The 23,552-nt window shown below is 51.0% G+C and overlaps 1 protein-coding gene across 3 annotated transcripts in view; it reads left to right on the top strand.

Moving 5' to 3' along the window:
- The window catches only part of ASTN2 (astrotactin 2), an 821,613-nt gene that overhangs the window by 567,657 nt on the left and 230,404 nt on the right, over positions 1–23,552 (top strand). For all 3 annotated transcript variants that reach the window (XM_028509080.2, XM_028509072.2, XM_028509089.2), the window contains 2 exons: positions 16,595–16,719; positions 20,830–20,934. In XM_028509080.2, the coding sequence (XP_028364881.1) occupies positions 16,595–16,719; positions 20,830–20,934 (230 nt within the window). The remainder of the gene's footprint in view (positions 1–16,594; positions 16,720–20,829; positions 20,935–23,552) is intronic.

Below are 23,552 nucleotides of genomic sequence, written 5' to 3'. Positions count from 1 at the left end.
GAGGCTCCTGAAATTAAATAACTTGCTCAGGGTAATATACCCAGTGAGAGGAGGATTTTAAGACCCATTCTCAGTGCTTATGGGTAGAGTTATTGCAGACGACCCTGAGGCTCAGCATGACCATGTGATTGCATATGACAACATGACCAGTAACTAACACAGCTGGATGGAAGCTGGGGTTTTAGAACCTGGGTTAAGTTACGTTTCGGTGTCAGATTTTGAAAAGACCACAAATTGTGTTCGTTAATTGGATTTCTATTGTCCCAGGTACTTTTTAAGTCTTGACATCCATTGGTTTTAAGGAGCACTTAAAAACCATTTCCAGCAGTCCATAACAATATGCATACTTCACCTTGGCTGTAATGTAAATGGGCTAATGGCCACTCTGGCTGGGTTCTGGATGTGGCAGCAGCTGATGTCAGTTCTGTGGGGATTAAAAAAGAAGGGGTATGAGAGATGGTCAGGGCTCCTCATTAGCAAGCACACTGTTGCAGAAGGCACATGCAAATACTGCTGCCTTTCTTCTGCCTTTGGGGGTTTTCCTTCTCCATGGCTAATGACTAATAAAAAAAAAGTGAGAAGGAGAAAGAGGAGAGAGAGCAAACAAGAAAGCAATTGCTATTAGATTTCTTTTACTGCAGCAGGTTTCTCATTTTGCAAAGCTCATTAGAGGTAGCTGTATGGAAAGACTTCCAAGGTGCCCTGGGGAGAATGGGAAAGACAAAAGGAAAGGAGAAACTTTCAGAGATGGGATCCAGCCACGGATTTACACCAGAACCAGCTGTCCCTGGGCCACGTGTTCTGATTCTAAAATGCACCTCATGGCTTGGTTTTAAATGTTAACGCTAAAGAAAAAAAAAATTCTTCCTCTCTAAGGAACTGCGAGGGATGGTTATAAATGCATAGATGCCGTGTGGTCAGTTAACATGGGGCTTTGATATTTCCTATCTGTTGGTTTAAGTTAGGAGTCCTGAAACATCTTTTTTTCCTTTAATTTGGAGTCTGGCCTCCTTCAGGTTTAATTTCACAAACACTTTGGAGCATCTTGTGTGTATCTGAAGCTCTGCTGGGAGCTGGAAACAGAAGACGCAGCTAGTCCCTGCTCCCAGTGTCGGGTAACAGACAACTGCACTAATGTTTTCAGTGCCTGTTCGGGTAGGGAGAGATGTTCACGCGCGTGGTGCAGAGGTTGTGTCTTAACATGAGTGACTCTCCTAGAGATCAGGAGTAGGGTATGAGGTTAGGAAAGAATCAAATCCACCAGAAAAAAAATCTATGATGTAAAGAGAAGACCTCCCAATTAGCAGCCACCTGCCCTGAGCCCTCACTAAAGCTCCATCATGAGACTAGGACAAGCTGTGGGTGCTCCTGGATAGGTGTAAAAGAAGAGAATTCCAGGTCCATGTCAGCTCTAAAATTTGATGCTCTTTTTTTTAAAATTCCTAATCAAGACAGACATTTTGAGTCCTGGCCAGGTAGCTTAGTTGGCTAGCACATCCTCCGGATAAGCCAAGGTTGCAGGTTCAATCCCCAGTCAGGGCACATACAAGAATCAACCAATAAATGCATAAATGTTTGGAACATCAAATAGATATTTCTCTCTCTCTCTCTCTCTCTCTCTCTCTCTCTCTCTCTCTCTCTCTCTCTCTCCCCCACCCCTTTTCCCTCTCCCTCCCTCCCTCTCTCTCTAAAATCAATCAATAGAAAAATATATTTTAAAAGACGGTCCTTTTGAGAATGTTAACTGAAGCTGCTAGACCTGGGCTCTGGGCAGCAGCAGGAGCTGCCGTTCCCTGAGAGTCTGCTGTTCTCAGTCTCCTGCTAAGCAACTCATCTCCTGGACTCTTTTCATCTTACGGCAAGTGTGAGAGGCTAGGAGGATTCGTATTTCCCTGTTTCCGGTGAGCAAGCAGAGACCCAGAAAAGCTTCAAAGTTTAGGGTTTAACCAGAGCCGTACGGGGAATGGGAGGGGGAACCAGGGGGCAAATCCAGGGATATCTGGCTGTGAAGGCTGCTTCACAAGCATGAGAAAGCAGACAGAGTTCCCACCTTGGGAAAGTTCTCTCAGCCCTCTCTGATAGAGACAGCTGGGGCACCCCGATTCCTCGAAGAAGAAATGACCCCACAGGGAAAAGAGCCCTGCCCCCCATGTCCCCCCCCTCCCTCCCTGGAGCTGGGAAATGACTTGCTCAAGGCCGCATGGCACGTTAGTGGCACAGCTTCACACACCTGGCTCCCTGTCCAGGGCAGGACTGAGGGGCCGTGAGCAGTGGTGAGGGCACCCTAGGATTCAGGGAGGGCAGGGGGAGTCAGGAGCCCGAGGCCTTGAACTCACTGGGCATGTGCTGTTGCCCCCTACCCAGGAGACACAGAGAGGAATGGTGGCGTGGGGGGGGAGGGTCCCTTAGAATAGAAAAGAACATGAGACTGTGAAGATCCTAATTGGGCTTGAAATATTTTTAAAGATACAGGGATATTGGTTTCTACTGTCGACTATGAGAAAATAAGCAGGGAGCCCCCTCAGGCATTGAGGGAGGAAAAATGGAGCCTGCAGTGAGGGGCTGGGGCTGGAGAGGGAGGTTTGGGGTAAGCAGCGCCCCTCCGTCAGAGGCTCAGCTGCCACCCGGGCCAGGCACTCCCTCACTCGCACCCTGCACACCTGTGCACGGAGCTGACTTGGCGCTTTTGGCTGCACCAGGGCTGTGTGCTCTGGGGCAACACTGACTTTCCTCATGTACAGCAACTGAAAAACAGAGATAGTGATAGTGCTTAGAAAAATGCAGAGGCTGGAGCTAGTGATGCCAGACTTTCCCCTCCACTAGCTGTAAAGTTTTATGTCCAGTTCTCAGGGCCTTTGAATCCTCCCCTTGAGAACTGGCAGAAGTTCAGCAAGCGGCTCCAGAGGGCCCTGTGACAGCAGCTCAGCTCATTTCCCGTGTTAGGACAGGACGAGGAATCCCGGTGCTGACACACGCCGGCGAGGAAGTGCAGGGGAGAGGGGCGGAGCAGAAGATAATGTTTCTCTAGCCTGCAGTTTTTTTTTTCAATTTCAGGGATTGCATTTACCAGGGCAGGAGTTAGTGGCGGCCATGCCTGGAATGCTTAAGTGAGTTTGGTGCTGCTTGCGAAAGCCGTTTTGCATTTAGAGAGGGAAGACGTGCAATGGGTAACCCAGGCAGTGTGTGTGTGTGTGTGTGTGTGTGTGCGCGTGCACACACACAGCAGCCTACAAATGAGGGTAGGGCAGGAGAGAGAAAGACAGGTGTGAGTGTGGTTGGAGAGGTGAGTGGTGGAGTGAAGCTGTCAGCCCTGATTCCATCGTACAAGACCCTAGGAAAGTGACCTCACCTCTCTGAGCCCTAGTTTCCTCACCTTCATCACGGAGATGACATTTGATGTGTAAGATTGTTACGTGCCTTCGTCTGCTTGGGCTTCTAAAAAAAAATACTATAGGCTTCAATGATAAGCATTAATTTCTCACAGTTCCGGAGGCTGGAAAGTCCAAAATCAAGACACGAGCAGATTCAGTGTCCTGGTTCACAGATGGCACCTTCTTGCTATGCCCTTGGCAGAAGGGACAAGGAGTTCTCAGAGGGTTTGTACAAGGGCACTAATACCATTCATGAGGACTCCACCTTCATGATCTAAGCACCTCTCAAAGGCCCCACCTGCCAGTGCTACTACATTGAGGGCTAGGTTTTATCATGTGAATTCTGGGGGCACGTAACATTCAGTCTACAGCAGGAAGGTCGGAAAGAGAAAGCCTGTGAAACCATTCATGGCGTGTACTCGATGAAGAGCAGTTACTGTTATTAGTGAGGGCATTTCTCTGCGACATTCTATCAGCGCTGGAATTTTCAATGAGCCAACCTTCACTTTTCAGCATTTCATTTAGGGGCAAAAAGAAACATTACTAGCACATTTCTGCATAGTTCTTAGGAACATGGAGTTAGACCTTTCAACCTCTAGCTTACGAGTTCTGTGCACTTGACCTCCTTATACTTGTGCTCCCTCACTTTTAAAGACGTGGAATACAAGTACTTGCCTTGCGAGTCATTGTGAATGTGAAATGAGATATGTGCAAAGCCCTTAGAGTAATGTCTAGCTCATTGGCAACAATTAACAGATGGTAGCCTTAAAAACGATCCTTGTTATTGCGTGTGCTGGTTGTTTAGGGAAGAAGGGGAGAGATGGGAAGGAAGGAGGAAAAGAATAAGGCAATGACCCAGGCTCCGTGGGATGAGACAGAGCTTGCAGGACCACAGCTGATCAAATTGCCTCCCCTACATTTCCATTCATTCATTCACTCACTGAGTAAGCATTTATTGAGTTCCTAGTGGGTGCTTCAGCCACTGTGCCAGGGCTGGGTGCACAGTGGAGAATAAAACAGACGTGGTCGTTGTCCTCTGTGCCTTTGATCCACTGAGGGAGACAGGGAGTGACCAAGAACAGCAGTCCAGTGGGAAAGTGCTGGGATAGGGGAAGACAGGAGCTGCAGAAACGAAGAGAAGGGGCATGAACTCCTACACAAAGGGAGAGACATCGACAACACCCTCCTGGAAAAATGGAGCTTTTAAGCAAAATAGCAGACCGTAAGATATCCACGTTTTAATCCTTGGATTCTATGACTAAATGCCTTTAAATAGCAAAGGGTGATTAAGGGTACAGGTGGAAATAAGTTGCCAGTCACATGATTTGAGAGAGAGATTATTCTGGATTATCCAAGTAACCCCAAGGACCCTGAACGTGGAAGAAGTGATGTGCTAACAGAAGGACTCGCCTTGCCTGGGCTGGCATTGAAGATGGAGCCAGGGAGTGTGGGCATCTTAAAAAAGCTAGAAAAGAGCTCCCAGAAAGCAGACAACCCTGCCGACACGCCGATTTTAGCGCAGAAACCCATTTCCCACGTCTGACCCACAGAACCGCGTGACGATAAGTTTGCGTTGTGGTCAACCACTGAGGTTTCGGTGACTTGTTATGGCAGCGACAGGACACTGACACATGGCGCTGATGACATGTTTGAGTTGGGATCATCATCTCAGAAAATCACGCTGGCAGTGGGATGGTAAACGAACGGGAAGGGCAAGGCTGGTTGCAGAGAGTCCGTCACAACAGGCTGCCTGGTGGTCCCCAGGAGAGGGGATGGTGGTCTAAATCAGAACAGACAGCTGTTAATGTGCTGTGTTTCTGCCAGGCCCTGGAATCAGGACGGGTAGATGAGGTGGGCTCAGAGCACAGTCAGACAAAGAGACCCGTGCAACCGAGAGCTCCTGAACTGGGATGGGAGACACCTGCAGAGAGTACCCATACCTGGCAGTCTCTGGTGGTCTTGAGATCGGAGCCAAAGCCAAGTGGTGTGGAAGCAAAACTGACATTTCCTCCTAAGAAGGGGCTCAGGGACAGCTTTCTGGAGGAGATGGCACCATGAGGTCTCTCTGCTTGCAAAGAAGAATCAGGCTCAGCCCCTGCTTTGAAGGAATCCACAGTTCAGATGGGGTGTGGCAGGTGAAGTGGTCTTTCTGGTTAACCTTTGAGGACATGCATAGTGGAGGCAGCTCTGGGTTGGGAATCAAGAATATGGAGGGTAGCCAGGTCTGGTCCTGCAAAATCAGGAGCCTTTATATAAGTCACTTCTCCACCTTGCCTGCCTCTGTCGTCTCTCTCATCCTTTTCGTGAGTATTGGCCGAGGTGAGAATGGCCCTGTGTGGGGACCACTGTTTAGCCAGTGAAGCAGCTTTGCATCCATGACCCTCGAAATGGCCTGGAAGGTAGGGATCATGAGCTGCATTCTGCCCAGGAAGAGTCGGCCACCCTCTCTCTGGAGGAGGCTGGGCTTTCATGAAATGCTGGGGACTCTACATGAGCTCTGGCTGTCTTTCTGCAGGTCTCACACATAGCAGTTGAGCTAAGATGGGCTGAGGCTGGTGGAAGCAGAAAGGGAGCAAGGGTTTCTATGATGGGCCAAGACACACGGGTCTGTTCTCAGGCCATGGTCAATGAAAACAAGGGTGCACAGACGGCTCTGGTGCTCAGTGACAGGGAATCGGGGCACAGGAGCCCCTGGGGTCAGTGCTGCCCAGCACATCCCACGACCCCTTTATCTACTCTCTACCACGTGCAACTGACCATACGGCCCTGCGGGCTCTCCTTCCCAGGTCTCTCTCAAATCGGTGCCTCTCCTCAATATTGCCATACAGCATCTCCATTGTGTCTTCTCTGCGTTGCTCCAAAACCTCAGAACTGGTCTGTTCCCTCCAGTTTTGTCCCTTTTCCAACCCAGCCTCCACCCTACATCCAAACAGTCTTCCTAAAGCTCCAGTCAGCTCCAGTCAGATGGTATTGCTCTCCTACGTAAGACCCTGGCCCTCAGAATGAAGCCCACCTTTCCTCAGCATCACTTAGAAGGCTCAAAAGATCTGATCCCTACCTGCTCCTGTCCAGCTCACCTTTGCTTTGTGCTCAAAGCTTTTACATCTTAAATCCCAGCTTCTTTCAGCATCCACAATGTGCTATGTGAGGGCACTATATTCAGTCTCAATTCCTCGCTCTCTCATGTGTGCACACACACCCCTTTGGACTTCTGTACATCCTATTCTTTCTGCTGGGCCCCCCCCCACAACTCCCTTTCTTGACCTTTCCCTGGATAGTCCCTTCCAATCTGTCAAAACTCACCTCCTCCAAGGAGCCTTCCAGATCTCCCCAGTCACTGTCAAGGGCCCCTTCTCTACAGTCCCTCCATCTTTAAACCTCCCTTATGAACCTTCAACTTTATCACTCTGGACTATGACCATCTCTTTAGTAATTAGAAGGTTAAAACACTTTTCTATTCTAATTCAATTATGCAAAACGCTGTAGTCTTCTCAGTTTTTTTAAAGCTGACATACTCTTTCCCTCAGTCCATTCCATTGATAGCAAAAAAGTATTTCAATGTGCCAATTAAGGATACAGAATATCGGGACTTCCGGCCAAGATGGAGGCGTAGGTAGACCCACTGGGCCTCCTCACACAACCAAAACTAAGGACAACAAAAATTTAGAAACAAAAAAAAAACAACCAGAACAGAGAGAAATGAACTGAACGAAAGTCTGACAACCATTCATCCAGACCTGTAAGGAGGGGCGGAGTCAGAGGCCTATGGAGAGGGGTCAAGGGGTCCCGGCAGGAAAATTCGATGGCTATCAGACACGGACGTGCAGGGCGCAGGCAGCAGTTGGCAGACCCCAGAAGCGCAGGGGCAGCTGACGGACCCAGTGGCAGACCCTGGGTGTGGGAGGCAACGAGCACATCCAGTGAGGGGCACAAGGCAGCTGGCTGTTCGCAGTCACACATTTGCACACAGATAAACCAGTGACAACAAGCCGCAACACAGACCGTGCAACCCAGGGGCCCAGCGCCAGGAAATAAAGCCTAAAAGCACCAATTGAAAACACCTGTGGGGGTTGAGGCCGGGAGCATCTCTCAGCCTCACAGGAGAGCTCCTTGGGGAGACTCCCAGAGTCCGAGAAAGTACACAAGCCCACCCACCCGGGAGCCAGCACCAGGAGGGCCCAATCTACACAGGGGACTGAAGTCCTAGAGAGAGCAGAGCAGACACCATTGTTCCCTCTCTGGCCCTGCCCGCACATACAACGTCACAACCCAGTGACTGACATGCCCCGCCCTGGTGAACACCTAAGGCTCCGCCCTCATATGCAACAGGCTCCACCAGGCCAAAGAAGAGGGGCAGAGGGAATGGCTCAAACAGAATTAAAAGCCGCTCAGTCAGTACTTTTAAGCAAACGAGAGATTGCCAACCTATCAGATGCACAGTTCAAAGCACTGGTGATCAGGATGCTTACAGAATTGGTTGATTTTGGTCACAAATTAGATGAACAAATGAAGGCTATGATAAGAGAAATGAAGAAAAATGCACATGGAACCAGTAATAATGGAAAGAAAACTGGGACTCAAATCCATGGAATGGACCAGAAGGAAGACAGGAACAACCAAACAGGAAAGAATGGAGAAATAAGAATTCAAAAAAATGAGGAGAGGCTTAGGAACCTCCAGGACATCTTTAAACATTCCAACATCCAAATTATAGGTGTACCAGAAGAGGAAGGGGAAGAGCAACAAGTGGAAAAGTTATTTGAACAAATAATAAAGGAGAACTTCCCCATTCTGGCAAAGGAAATAGACTTCCAGGAAGTCCAGGAAGCTCAGAGAGTCCCCAAGAGGTTGGACCCAAGGAGGAACACACCAAGGCACATCAAAATTACATTACCCAAGATAAAAATGAAGGAGAGAATTCTAGAAGCAGCAAGAGATAAAGGGACACTTACCTACAGAGGAGTTCCCATCAGAATGTCAGCTGATTTCTCAAAAGAGACCTTGCAGGCAAGAAGGGGCTGGAAAGAAGTATTCCAAGTCATGAAAGGCAAGGACCTCCATCCAAAATTGCTCTATCCAGCTTAAGCTTTCATTTAGAATGGAAGGGCAGATAAAGTGCTTCTCAGATAAGGCCAAGTTCAAGGAGTTCATCATCACCAAGCCCTTATTATATGAAATGTTAAAGGGACTTATCTAAAAAAAAGAAGATAAAAATATGAACAGTAAAAAAAGACATCAAACTCACAGTTAGTAACAACCACACCTAAAACAAAAGCAAACTAAGCAAACAACTAGAACAGGAACAGACCCACAGAAATGGAGATCACATGGAGGGTTGGCAACAGGGAAGTGGGAGGAGGAGAGAGGGGGAAAAGGTACAGAGAATAAGTAGCATAGACAATAGGTAGAAAAGAGACAGGGGGAGGGCAAGAATAGTATGGGAAATGTAGAAGCTAAAGAACTTATGACACATGGACATGAACTAAAGGGGGGGAATGTGGGTGGGAGGGGGTGGGCAGAGTAGAGGGGAGTGAAACGGAAAAATGGGACAACTGTAATAGCATAATCAGTAAAATATATATTTTTAAAAAAGGATACAAAATATCCTCTTTAAGGTAAGTATTTAGTCCATTCCAAGTTCAATTCCCCGCCAACACACCTGTTTTTCCCTTACCTGGCAGTCTCTCCATCCCGTCCTCAGGGCACAGATGGGTGCTGATGGGAGAATGTTGGCACAGACATGGTCTGCTGGACCCTTGCTGGTAGTCACTCTGTGGTTTCTTGTTTGAGCTTGGCGCTGGACCCTCGCGTTGCCATCCATGGTGATGTAGGCAGTCTTGGGCAGTCTTTTGAGGGAGGCAACATGTCAGAATCCACTATCAAAGTCCAAAGTCACAAGGACCTCACACTCTGAAGCCCCCTTGTTCTAATTTCACCCCCCTTCTGCACCCCTGTGTCCATGATCAGGGGGATAAACAGGGTGTCTCATCAGCATCCTTCTCTCTGTCCTGTGGGTACAGGACTGAAGGGCTGATTTTTGCTAATCTCTTGCTCACCTGTGGCCACTCACTCAAGGAAGCTACCATTGGCTTATTAGATAAAGGGTCTCCCAACACCCCCCCAGACTATAACCTGATCTGGGGGAGCAAACCCCATTGCTCCTGCTCGCCTGCCCTGGGATTCCCCCCAAACCTTTATCAGTATCTTAGGAATCAGTTGACACCACCCTCAAGGTTGGAGTGAGTGGGGAGGGGGCGTTGACTCTCATGTCTGAACTTCTAGCCTCAGTCCTCTCTCCTCAGCAATCCCTCTCAGCCCTAACAGCAAAAAGAAGAGTTTTCTCCTTCCTTTTCCCCTCTGGTGGGGACTCCCCTCAGGTCACAGCCGGCACCATCTACATTAAAGTGAGACTGTGATCGGACTTGGCCAGCCTTGGCTTTGATATCTAGCAGAAGCTTCATCCCCAGCACAGGCTGGCTTTCAAAACTATTATCTAGCTCAAGACACTCCAAAGCCAGCTTTGAGGTGCAGAGCTGAGCAGTGACCCCCTTTCTCCAGACGGTCTCTGCTTTTCTTCCTAACGGATGCACGCCTTTGATGGAGCAGGTGGGTGCCAGGGCCAACTAGCATTTCTGGGGGATGAAAAATGCTTCAGTTTAACACTTGCAAAACCATATTCGCCTTGCACTCATGTGCACGCACAGGTAGGACGCATTTGTCTGCATGTCTCCAGCCAGGCTATGGGCAGCCTGAGAGCAGGGGGTGTCTGGTTCGTCCTTGTGTTCCCAGTGCCCCTCGTGTAAGAGGAAAGATTTGTGGAAGGGAGGGAGGGAGGGAGGGAGGGAGGGAGGAAGGAAGGGTCAAATGAAAGAATGACTAAGTCTGCAGCGCATGACCAGGGGACTTAAATGAAGACCCATCGTGATGCAGCAGACCCCATGAGAACAGGCTTTCTAATTGTTCCCCAGGAAGGGCAGAGCTTGAGGGTGGGCTTTGTTCAAATACTACCCGACCCCAGAGGCTCCTTCGCCTGCAGGATGGGCAGCATCTGGCTCAGCAGCGCCTTTCAGTCTGGGGTTCAGAGAAGTCGGTGCTGTATCCCAGCCTCCCACCCCTCCCAGCTCCAGAGGCAGGGAGTGGTAGCTTCCCCAAACCACCCAGCCAGACAGCGACAGAGCCACCATCAGAACAGGTCTCCCAGCTGCCCAGTCGCAGAGGAAATCACATCTCGGCCAAAGTCTCCTCCCCGCACGCACGGGGCAGAAAGGCCCATGTGCAGGGGGGGCGAGGGATGGAGGAACGTTTAAACCAAAGGACACGTCTGCATCAGCATTGAGAGTTCACCACCACCCTTTTCAGTGGCTTTGGGCGGCCCGTGGGGAAAGTGGCCCCTTCCCTGTAAACTCAACAGCTCCTAGTGTTCCTTCACTAAGAAAAGGCTGCAGACGCGCTGGCTTCTCCAGGATGATTTACTTTCCTGAAATACCTCAATTTAAATGCTAATTTCCCCCTGAACTGAGGGTTGATGGGCTCCAGTGTGCTGGTGGCTGTGTATTAATGTATCCAAAACACTCACACATACTCTTAAAAGGGGGCAGCCAGAGGGAGGGACAACCTGGGGGAGGGCAGGAGAGGGTGGCGTTCGGTCCCAGCACCCCTTCCTGGCTATTGCTGTCAGGGTGGTTGATCAGAGGGAAACGGACACGGTGCATCTGATGTGGACATGCCCGGCAGGTTGGCGCCACTTTGAGGTCCCATGCAGGTGGCATGGAGGGTGAAGAGGCCTGGCCCTCACCTGCACATACAATCCGACAGACACTTAGGGCGTCAGACTGTGAGCAGGCACTGGGCTGGGCTCCCTGAGGCTCTCCAGAGACTCAGAATTCATTGTGGGATTCAGGAAAGGGTACGGACATTAAAGATACCTTTCCATGAATCCTCCGCCCAACCCCTCAAAGTTAAACTCATGATGCCCTTGGTTCAGATGAAGTCACCAAGGCTCACAGAGCACAAGTGACCTCCCCAAGGTCACACAGCCAGAACTAGGATCCGTGTCTGTACGACTGTGAGCCCACGACCCTTCTACTACCAGACCCTGGGCCACTTCTGGAACTCACTCACAAACGAGGTACAGGACAGGGAAGTGATAGCAAAAATGTATTCCAGCTGGGGGGAAATGAAATGGTGTTGTGGAAGAGGTGGTATTTTCACGAGGCCTCTTGCCCCTGCTGGCATTCCTCATCCTCTGTCCCTCCACCACGACGTGACATGAATGCACACCCACGCACGCCTGCACACGGAGAGTGGGAGGTCTGACCGACCCTGGCTAAGAGAGAGCACTTTTCCTATCTGGTCCCCACTGGCGCAGGGGCAGGGGCTACGGGCCTCTCATCTGAGCTCCGCAGGAGCCATGGTGCCTACGCATGTAAGGAGTTAGAGGAAGAAACTAGCTTCCTGTGGAAGAGCTGGAATTTCAGGCACAACCCCCTTCCTGCCACGTCCCTTGAATCCTGAAGCATGCTGAGACCTTGTAATAAAACATCGGAAAGGACTGTGTCAAAATACATAGGTCATTATATGCATTACTTGCGCTCTCGGATTCCTCCCTTTGGTTCCCTAACAAATGTTCATTGAGCGTCCAGTTTGTAGGCAACACGCACAGTGCTAGGCCCTGGGTGAGGAGTGGCAATAAATGGGACAGACCCAGTCGTGGTCCCATGCAGCCGGAGTCCAATGGGACGGGTAAGTGTTCAGTACGGTCCCCACGAGCCCGTCTGTGGTTAGGGACTGTGAAGCTCTTCACGGAACAAAATAGCAAGGTGCTGTGAGAGAATGTAACAGGAGAGCTGATCCTGGGACGATTCCTTAAAGGCATAGAAGAAATGTGTGGTCTGAAGGGTAAGCAGGGATTGGCCAGGTGCGGGGTATGGTGGGGAGGTGGGCAAGAGCTTTCCAGAAAGAGAGAGAGAGAGAGGGAGGGGGAGAGAGAGAAACCTCGGTCAGCCCATTTCTAGGGAGCGAGTATAGCCCATAAGAGGACCTGAGGGACAATCAGTGCAGCTGGAGAAACGTGGGCAGGTGGCCGTGCTTATGGAATAAGGCAGGGAAGTAGGCAGGGGCTGGGCTGTGAAGGCCTCGGAGACCCCCACAGCACTTGCCTTCCCTCCTGGTCGTCGGGAATGGAGGCTCCTCCCCCGACTTCCCAGCGCTGTCTCCCCCATGTGCAGAGCCATCTCCTGGACAGAGGAGGCCCCATTCAATGTGGGCTGGAGGAGGCCTTTCACTCCCAGAGCTGTTGAGCCCACGGGGGTCCGGGATCTATTTTTACAATTTGATGAATTGTTTCCATATCCTATCAACCCAGAAGGAACTGTTTTTATAGATACTTGTACATCCATATAAAGAGATCATGGATGTAAAATATTTTCATAAATATAAAAATATCTATGAAAGGTTTATAAAAGGGGGGAAGGTTGATCTAAAGGAACAAGAGCCCTGTGGCTATTTGAAAAGCAGGGTCCAGTTTTGCACGCGCGTGCACACACACACACACACAGGCATCCAGCCACATCTACAGGCACACGAGCACAGTCTGCTCTGACTGTGAACAAGGGAACTACCTGGTCTCAGGTAAACCCAGTGACCGAGAGCACAGGCTCCAGATTGAGGAGCCGCTGAGTGTGTGCTTGCCGAGGGCAGGACACGAGGCTGGGGGCCTGATGGTGCAGCGAGGTCTCGGCTCCACTTCCTGACGGCGGACCTCAGCTGGACAAATCCCCTAACCTCTGATCGTCCATGTCTTCATCTGCACGATGGGAGTAGAGCAATAGGTGTCTCACAGAGTTCTCGTGTGGTTACAACGACACACGCACACATATACACCTAGATAGGGTTGGCCCCCGAAATTGTTCTTTTCTGTAAGGTGGCTCCGGTAGCACTTCGTTGTCTTTAACTTCATTCAAAACCGTTTTGTTAGATGGTATTGTCACATCAGTGTGCATTTCACAGAACGAATCAAAATTGGCAAATTTGTGGGTAGCCATTTCAATATTGGAGGTGGAAGAAAATACGCAACATTCTCAGCGTATGATGCTTTATGAGTTCAAGAAATTTAAAAACGCAAGTGAAACACGGAAATAGATTTGTGCGGTGTATGGAGAAGGTGCCGTGGCTGCTTGAACGTGTCAGAAGCGGTCTGTGAAGTTTTGTGCAGGAGATTGCTCCCTGGACGATGCTCCACGGTCAGGCAGACCGGTTGAAGCTGATAGCGATCAAATTGAGACATCGGTGCAGAACCATCAGTGTTCTGCCACATGGGAGACAGCTGACATACTCAAAATATCCAAACCAATAACGTTATTGGTGAAAATTAAAAAAAAAAATGTGTCACGTATTTTACAGAAAAAACTAAATGGACTTTTTGGCCAACCCATTATATCTTGGCACACTACCTAGAATATAGATGATGATCAACAAATACGATCAATCAATAAATGTGACACATTCTTCTTCCTATCTCCCTATTATTAGGATTCGTTCGTTGCCTGGTCGTTTTTAACTAGACACACAGACACTCACTCACTCATTCACAGACTCTGAGAATCTGAACTTGGTTTCTGACTGAGTTCCAGCCAGCACCCTGCCAGCCTCCGCCTCACCTCTCCCAGGTAGGTGGGTTCGGAAGCTGCTCTCTGGGTTCCCACTGAAGAGTCTCAGCCCAGGGGAACTTGCCCTGGCGGAGGTTCCCGTGTCTGCCTCCAGAGACGGCTAATTGATGTGAAGGCCCTGGGCGCCCTCTGCTGGCAGAGGCCTCACAGGACGGCCGTCGCCCCTGTGGCAGTGAAGGGGCTCGCTCTAGGGAAACCATCCTTGGTCTTTGCTGTTGCTGTCCCGTCCCTCTTTGCTTTGTCCTTGCCTCCCTCCCAGCCTTCAGCACTGGCCTGTGAACTCCCACCCTTCCATCTTCTCCCTTTTTTCTCAGGCGCTTCTTCAAGACCTTCCCTGATTCCTGGAAGTTCAGGAGGAAAGCCTTCCTCCAAGCAGGAGCATCCTGAGCCAGGCCCCCAGCCATCCTGAGGTTCCCACTGTGCTCCTCCCAGTGTCCCTTTGGGCTTGGATTTGCCCACAGTCGGAAGCCTGGCTTGGCCAGAGGCAGGGGGACTGGAGGAGGGGTGCAAGGGCGCAGAGAGGATGGTTCTGTGCTTCCCTCCTGCGGGATTATAAAAACAGCGCCAGCGAGGATTTGACATGAAGATTCGGGTTTGCAGGAAAATCAAAGGCTAACAACAAACACACACCTAGACAGATGCCATGATCACAGGCACACAACATAGCACACTTAAATATACACACACGGACCTCAAAATGCACCACGATGCCCGAGCGTGCCTGGCAGACAGTCCCTGGCAGACAGTCCCTGGCAGACAGTCCCTGGCTCGGCCCTTCCCTCACCAGGTCTGCAGTCAGGCAGACCTGGGTTCCAGTCCCAACTCTGCCGCCTCTTAAATCCGAACCTCATTCTCCCTCAGCCATAAGATCAGGACAGTAATGATCTCGCAGGTGAAGGTTAAATGATGAAAAGGATGTAAATTGCTAAGCCAGATCCTAGCAAGTTGTAAGAACTAATAAATAAAGGGTCAGGAGTGACCGTGGTAATGATGAAAATGAAGATGCTGGGGTGTGGAGGTGGGGGTAACGTATCCTCCCCTGGGCTCTGACCTCTGGGGTCAGGCATGGAGAGTGTTCACTAAAGAGACGAGTGGATGGTGAGTTGTGCAGGTCCCTGGGGCAGGGTGTGCAGGAATGTGGGGGTGACCCAGGCCTCCCCACTGATAACGCAGCTGCTTTTGAAAGGCCAGAGATCCAGGTTTCAAAGGCTTTGGCATCACGGATTGCTGTTTTCCTCTTTCTGATGCTCATTTCATGGGTGCAAACGAAGTGATGAACATCCCCCTCCCTTTGTTTTTCTCCTCCCCTCTCCTCCCTGTCTCCTCCTCTCCGATTACAATCTGTGTCTGTAACTCTGAGGATCTCAAAATCAGATCTCAGTACAGAAATGCCCTCGATGCTCTCCATGCCACATGGCCATCAAGTTTCCTGCTTGCATACTCCTAGAAACGGGAAGCTCACTACTTCCCCTCAGCAGGCCGTTCTGTTTTCAGGCAGGTCTGTTTTCTAGAAGATGAAAGTCTGCCACTCTGTGGCACACTAGTACTGAGCCCTGCTTAAGATGACCCTTCCTTGTCCAGGGCTCAGTAACCTGAGGCCACCCAGGGGTCTTTCTCCTGTATCCCTACAGGTAAGGGATAGAGGCACCCCGAGAAGTTAGGGCAGGAGGATTACCAGCCTGGGAGCTGGGAGCCCTGGGGTTGAGTATAACCCATTGGTTGTTGTGGAGTGAGTCACTGCCCTTCTCCAGGCCTTGGTGTCCCGCTCTCGAAAAGGAGGAGTTTGATCCAAAAGATCTCTTAGGGTCCTTCTACTTTAACATACAAACTCCCTTTCCTTCTTTTTTGAACGATTTTATTTATTTATTTTTAGATAGAAGGGGAGGGAGGGAGAAAGAAAAGGAGAGAAACATCAATGTATGGTTGCCTCTTGTATGACCCCCCAGGGACCTGGTCCACAACCCAGCCATGTGCCCTGACTGGGAATTGAACCAGTGACCCTCTGGTTCGTAGGCCAGTGTTCGATCCACTGAGCCACACCAGCCAGGGGAAAATACTCATTCTTTCAAGCCTTCCTTTCTCCAGTCTAACCTCACCCCCTTTTCCTTCAAGCACTCCATGCTGTTCTCAGTTCCCTCACAGCCTGGTTCGCCATCACCACTGCTCGTGCAAGGGGGTGCTGAGCAGCCAAATACACAGTTTATAGAGCATCAGACTGTGTCCTACGTAACTGAGAACTTTAGCCCATTAAGTGTGTATGAGGATGCTGAGGTCTCACTTTTTAAACAAGGAAACTGAGATGGTAAGAGGACCAGTAGCTCGCTCAAGGTGGCGCAGCTGGTGAGTGACATTGATCCCCACCTGCTCCATTCTGAGCCTATCATTAGCACCATGATCTCAGAGCTGGGATTTCAGCAGCCAGCGGTGGTGCAGCAAAGCCACCTGCCCACTCCTGAGTCTCTATTCAGAGTACCAGCCTCCTGCCCCAGCACCCCCCAGCAGCCCCCAGCAGCCTCCGCTTCCTCGATTTGGCAGTCTCTCTGCTCCTCTCCGCAGGGAGAACAACTTCATCAAGGACTTCCCTCAGCTGGCCGACGGGCTGTTGGTGATCCCGCTGCCGGTGGAGGAGCAGTGCCGGGGGGTCCTCTCCGAGCCCCTCCCGGACCTCCAGCTGCTCACTGGTAAGACACACACGCGGACCCCTCCCCAGCCTTCCAGACCAGACACACCTGGTCTCAGGTGCATATCAGTCCTCAGCACCCCCAAGACAGGCCCCGCCAGACCTCCCCCTTCATGAGGGACCTGCCATTTCTGAGGCTCCTACTATGTGCTGGCAGAACTAGGGGCTGGTCTGGGACTCCAGGCACTGAGCTCCGGCCAGATCTACTCTCAGCAAATTTCAAGCACACACTAGAGTATCCTTAACCGTAGTCACCATGCTGCGCAGTGCATCTTCAGAACTCATTCGTCCTGCATAACTGAGCCTTCATACCCTTTGACTGACATCTCCCCGTTTTCCCTGCCCGCGAACCATTCTACTTTCTGCTTTTACGGGTTGAACTTTTTTAGATGCTACATATACATGGACCAGGTAGTATTTGTCTGTGTCTGGTTTATTTCATGGGGTTCATTTTTAAACCATTCTAAAAGAAGATCAGTGGACGCCCCCACTCCGACCACAGCCCGTCTCACTTGAAAGCAACTTGGTTTTGATCATCAGCGCCGGGCCATCTGCAGGGTTATTTTTCCCATTTTGCAGATGAGGACTGTAGACTCAGAGAGGTGAAGACACCAGCCCAAGGGCACACAGCAGATCTGTGAGGACTAGAACCAAATGCCCTGGCTCTGGGTCATCTGCCCTTTCTACTCCGCTCTGCAGCTCTCTCTCTGTTACTGACGACCTGTCCTGTGCAGCCCCTCCCGAGGCTCTGGATTTCTGTCCCACCTCACCATGCCTCCCAGTTCCTCACCGCCTTGTCCGGGTTCCTCTCCGACCCTGTTCGTGGGGACTTTCCTAAGATGGAAGGGCCCTGAACCTGACTTTTTGATACAGTAGTTGATTATCTCAGCCACTGCCCAGGGGCAAGGTCAGCCTGAGGGACGATTGAGCCATCTTGCCTGACAGGGACTCTGTCCCCTCAGGGATGATCCTGAAACACGACAGGTTTAGGTTCCATTCCCTCTATTACTCTGGCAAACTCTGGAAACCTCGCACAAGCCGCCTGATCTCAGACCACGGAGAACCACATGTGTTGAGGGGCTCCTGGGGGCCAGCCACCGTGCAGGCGTTAATCCGTGCAAACCGCCAGGCTGTTACGGTCCCCTCTTAGACTGGTTAATGAAGCTGTTTAACTCATCCGAGGCCACACGGCTGGTCTACAGTCGGGTCAGGACTGAAGCCCGGTTGGCCTTGATGCCAAAGCTGATGCTGTACCCAGTATTCTGCACCACCTCCCCGACCTGTCCCGCTTCAGGGGGGCCCAGATGTGGACCACAGGAAATAATGGATGTAAAAGTGTTTCATAAAATATGTCTAACAACTGCTGTGCCTCCCTTAATTTTCATTATTTGTGAGGTCACAGAATTTCAAAGCTGACATGGACTGTAAAGGGCTCCTAGTCCACTCCTCCTTGCTGGTGAGGGTATCAGGTCTGCAGCACCCGCGCTGAGTGGTGGGTCCTCTTGCATATCCCCAGTGACGGGGAGTTCACCACCTCCTGCAGCCATGTTGCCATGGTCCATGGGGAGGTGCTGTGCTCTAATGGGGGGACCCTGGCTCTGTCACTGATTGTTGGGTGTCTTTGGGCAGTTTCCCTCTCTGAGCCTCAGTTTCTGCTTCTGAAAAGATGGGATATAGCAATTATTTTTTTAGGGCTGTGGTGAGAATTAGAGGTCATGGATGTGAAATGCTGGGTGCACTGTGGTTCCACATGAGTAGCATGAATTTTTAGGATGATTCATTTGATTTAGGGGCCTTTGGCAGTGTCCTAATGAAGGAACTATTCCATTTCAAGAGTTATTTTTTTTAATTACCAGGAAAAAATACCTTCCCCCATCCCAAAGCTCCATTCTACCCCAACCCCTGGGTGGAGGTCTAGGATAGAGCAGGGAAAGACGAGGCTCAGGGCCTGAGGAAGACCAAGGGTGGTGTCTGAATGTGCGAGGGCCAACACCTCGTTATTCACTGAGCGCCTGCTGCGTATCAGGCTCTGTTCTAGGCTCCGCAGAAGTGGGGAAATGCAGACCGCAGTGTCAACCTCGAGAAGCTGGCATTCAGCCGAAGGAGTCTCATTCCCTGTTGGAATCCAGAACGGGCCAGGGATGAGGGGCAGGGAGGGTGGGGTGGTGACCACTTCCAGGAGGCCTGGGGTGGTGGGCTAAGAGGCAGAGAAGACAATTTGGGCAATTTCTTGGTAACCAGAGGTAGTATTAGCCTTTTCTTTTGGATGTATCAACAGTCTACATGCTCTGCCCACCTCTCCTGGGATGGACCCACTTGCCGGTAGCCCCTCCACGCTTGATCTGAGCAAGGGCGAGCATGAATGGAGGGGTAGAGGCTGCCTGGGCGCTGGAGTCTGGTTTTCCTGCACAGACTGCGGTCTCTGCCGCGACCCAAAACACGCACTCCACCCCCACCTCCACCCCCTCCCCCACCCCCACCCATGGTCCTGCTCTCCCCGGCCTCTGCAGGGGAAGGCGAGGCCATGCAGAGCAGATAAACAGAGAGGACATGTTTATAACAAAACAACCTCGCTCCAATGGACATATCTTTGGGGATCATGAATATTTTACTTTAAAATGAAAGCCTCTGAAAAAAAATTATATTATGTTTGAAAAGGCTAAGGAGGGGAAAAAAAAGTTGACAGTAATGGACAACTTTAATACTGCAGTAACGTCCAGGAAGAAATCACTTGTTCCAATGCGATTCTCATTTTAATCTCAGCACCAAGCATCTCTGTGAGCGCCTCCACACCAGGGGGCAGAAGAAAAGGACAGGAAATGTGCCTGCCATTTGCAGAGGAGATGTAACAACAGTAATAATAAGCAACGATGTGACTGGCCTTATTCGTGTATTTCTTCTCTGGTTGTAAACAAAAGAGTTGGAAATGCTCAGAGTAGGAAATTTAGAAAATGGAGAAGACTATAAATCAGAAAACAAGAATTTTTTATACAACCTCCACCCAAAGTTAACCACTTGCGGACATTTTCTTGTGTTTTTTTTTTTCTTTTTATTATCTTTTAAAATTATTTTATTGTTGTTCAAGTACAGTTGTCGGCATTTCCCCACCACCACTCCCGCCCCTCCCAGCCCTCCCCACCTCCCTCCCCTGATCCCAACCCCCTTGGTTTCGTCCATGTGTCCTTTATAGTTGTTCCTGAAAACCCTTCCCGCCTTTCCTCCATTATCCCTTCCCACCTCCCCTTGCTTCCCCAAAATGTATTCTTTGGGACGTGAGTTCCAGTGGATTCTGTGTAGAAAATGGGTTCCGTGGTCAAAGAAGTTTGCAAAATGCTGCACGCCACCTTTATGGAGCTTTTCCATGCACATTCATCTATTCAAAGTCCTGAGACACTGTAGGGTTTCAAAGTGTTGAGCTTTGTTTAGCCGGCGTTTCTCAGTCTTGCTTGAAATGGGAACCTTTAACGTGCATTTTGCACGATACCTGTGACTAGCTCATGTCCCCGTGTCCGGAAACAGTGGCCTATACACAGGGGCCAGCAGACAGAAAGTGCCGGACGGCAACCGTATTAGGATTTTGATGCGGCCCCTGTTACTGCTGTTCCGCCCTGCCGCCGCCCTGGGAAGGCAGCCGTTGACAGTACACAGTGAACGGGCTGAACTTGAGTGACCCTGGTCCTTAGTACAGCATTTCCAGTTACCTGATTTGAGTCTCCTAACGTACCTGTGGCATAAGGTCAGCAAAGGTTAGCGGCAGGGTCAGATGGGGAAAATGAGGCACCGAGGTGTCTCGTTTCCCCTGGCATGTTGCCAACCCGGGCGGATGAGACCGCACATGCGCTCTAGTTCGCAGGGTACAGGGGCCTTGCAAGCTGTTTCGCAGAGACTAGAGGCAGCCTTGGGGCTGAAGCGGAGGCCGGGAAGAGGCCTGGAGTCGGGCTCCAAATAAAGTCGTCAGCCCCGTGAGAGCCCGCAGTTCAAGGCCCAGCCCATGCGCATTTAGAAGTGGTCAACACCCCAAGCCCCAGCCGGGACTGCAGGATGGGGGTGGGGGTGCGACTCGAGGCCTCTAAATGCTGGGCTCACGCGGCCTTCTCGTTCCCTCCCCCAGGAGACATCAGGTATGACGAGGCCATGGGCTACCCCATGGTGCAGCAGTGGAGGGTCCGGAGCAACCTCTACCGTGTGAAGCTCAGCACCATCACCCTTTCAGCAGGTGAGGACCTCCACCCCCGGAAGCCAGGGGGCTTGGCGCTAATACAGCACCTGTGTCTGAGGACCTAGGGTGTGCCAGGCTCTGGACTGGCACTGCCGGAGCCTGCCACCGGGGAGCTCACAAGGAGAGCAGATGGACAAGCAGACGGACCGCAATATGGACACACCACGGTAGAGCCAGCACAGTGATGGGACAGCCATGGCGAGGCGTATCCATTCTGGGAAGTCAGAGAGGCTTCCCGGAGGAAGGGGGATCTGAGCAGGGTGTGGGAAAATGAGCAGGAGGGAGGGTAAACGGCAATCTATGCCCTCTTTATGTTCTTGAAATAGTTCAAGTTTGTGGGTTGCAAGTTCTCGGGCTCTGACTCCTCTGGTGTCTCCCAGCTGATTTCTTTTCCTGCCCTTCTCTGTACAACAGTAACACATACGCCCTCCCAACACACACACACTTATGCATTGTTCACACTTCCCCATGGGAACCCTGAGCCCGAGCTGGTGGTGACAATTTGTAGTTCCCAAAAGGGACAGGTTCTTTCATGCCTCTCTGCCTTTGCACACGCTGCTCCCCCTGTCTGGACCTCCTTGCCCAGGGAACCCTGCAACAATCAGAGGCACCCCCCCTCATTCTCCCTTCCCCTCAGGGTAACTCGAGAAATCCCCCCTGAGCCGCTACCTCTAATGGAGCCCTAGCAAGTGCTTGATTCATAGCTGAATCCTTCCTGTCTCACCCGCAGATCTGAGGCTGCGGACGGGGCTTGGGTCCCGTGCGCCTTTCTTCTCTGTAACAGAGAATCAGCACATGGTTGGTGCTGATGTTTCATGATGGAATTAAAAAATATAAAGGAAAATGGAAAAGTAAGGAATGGGTGAAGGACTTGGGAAGCACGGGGCCTGACCTAGGGTTTTTTGCCCTGGTACTTACTTAACACTCGGCCACTGGGTTATGGTCCCCGTGTGTCCTCATGACCCACTATATCATTTCTTACCTGGTCTTTTTCCGTGTCCTTTGTTCGTGAACGTGTCACTTGTTTAGCCTGGGAATCAGAGGACTTCACCCTCTGAGAAGTACAAATAGTAATTACTAGTGACCTCGGCCAGAACTTCCCAACATTGTATGTCTTAGGACTGACATCAGTCCTGCCAGGAAGGCATGTGCAATTCTTCTCTTTTTTCAGATAAGGCAACGGAGGGTCAGAGAGGTTAGGTGACTGGCCCAAGATCACACAGCTAGGGCGTGGCGGAACAGGAGCAGAGCAGGGATTTGATTACAGCTTTGCCTGCCTGCATAGAGAGCCACGGGGCATCTCCATGGTGTTATTTATTGCTTCACAGACACCACCTCATCATTAACACGGCTGTATTAATTACCCGGTTGCACGAGTTAACGGGTTGATGGAGAGAGATTGTTCCTCTAATCAGGCGCCCGTTCTTTGAACGCTGTTCCGCTCCCCCCACCCACACCCTCACATCACACTTGCGAAACAGACTGTGATGTTCCCGCTGGAACTACAAAGGTGGATCTGCTCTAATTAATCAATAATGACACTCCCGAGAACCCCCTTGTAAATAAAAACGTTGGCAAATTGGAGCTCATTTGTAATGCGGAAAAGAGCTTGCTCGTTTACGTTTTACCCTGATGTGGTGGAGTTGGTGGTTTCTGCAGTAACGGTGATTGGTGTGCCGGCCAAGTGCTGAACTGGGCCCTGGACCTGCTTGGGGTGGGGGCGGGGAAGGACGCATGTGCCGACTCAGAGGCCAGTGGGAGGGAGCTCATGTGTTCGAGGTGGAGCACTTTGGAGGTACAGAGAAGAGTTCCACTGGCCAGGATTCTGGGAAAGGCTCCTCAGAGGAGGGGTGACCTCCCAGGGTCTTGACGCACAGGTGGGACTCAGGCAGGAGGTGGGAGGGGGTGGAGTTGGTAGCACGTGTGTGTGTGTGTGTGTGTGTGTGTGTGTGTGTTGGAGGTAAGATAAGGGATGGAAATGAAGAAAGGATAGTAGATATCCTATGTCATATTTAGGAGACTTGGGTGGCCATAAAGCCTGATGCAGGTGGCTCATAGGAGATGGCCTCGGAGGCCTGGGATGCTGGGATAGCATCACTGGTTGTATCCAGTGGCAGGAGGGGCCCAGGAATATCTTAAGGCTCCCAGAAGAATAGACCTGGGTGTTGGAGGAAGGCGAGGGAAGGGGAGCAGTGGTTGTGGAGTGGTTGCAGCGCCCCATGCTGGGCACCGAGGACTGAGGTCTCTTTGGCCATGGACAAAAGGCAGCAGAGCCGCAAAGAGTCCCTTGGCAATGCACAGGAGAACATATGGCTGTGTAGGGAGGCCGTGGCTGACACAGAAAGGAAATTGGCGTCACAGGGAGATAAGCCAAGAATCAGATAAGAGGAAGCTGAGTATCTGCCAAGCCCAGGCCAGGGCTGCCCCCGGGCTGTAGCTGTGGACAGGCCACGACCAGGATGGCTGGGTGCAGTGGACAGTGCACGCACTTTGGGGTGACAGCAGCAGTGGGCTGGAGTCCTAGTCACCCCTCGGGGCTGGAGGACCAAGGCAAGTCCATGTGCGGTCTGAGCTTTGACTTGCTCATCTCCACAGTGGGGGTCATTGTGGTGGGC

Source organism: Phyllostomus discolor, chromosome 3 (genome assembly GCF_004126475.2).
Source record: "Phyllostomus discolor isolate MPI-MPIP mPhyDis1 chromosome 3, mPhyDis1.pri.v3, whole genome shotgun sequence".
NCBI classification, from domain to species: Eukaryota; Metazoa; Chordata; class Mammalia; order Chiroptera; family Phyllostomidae; genus Phyllostomus; species Phyllostomus discolor.
This window is presented reverse-complemented; position numbering and strand designations above follow the sequence as displayed.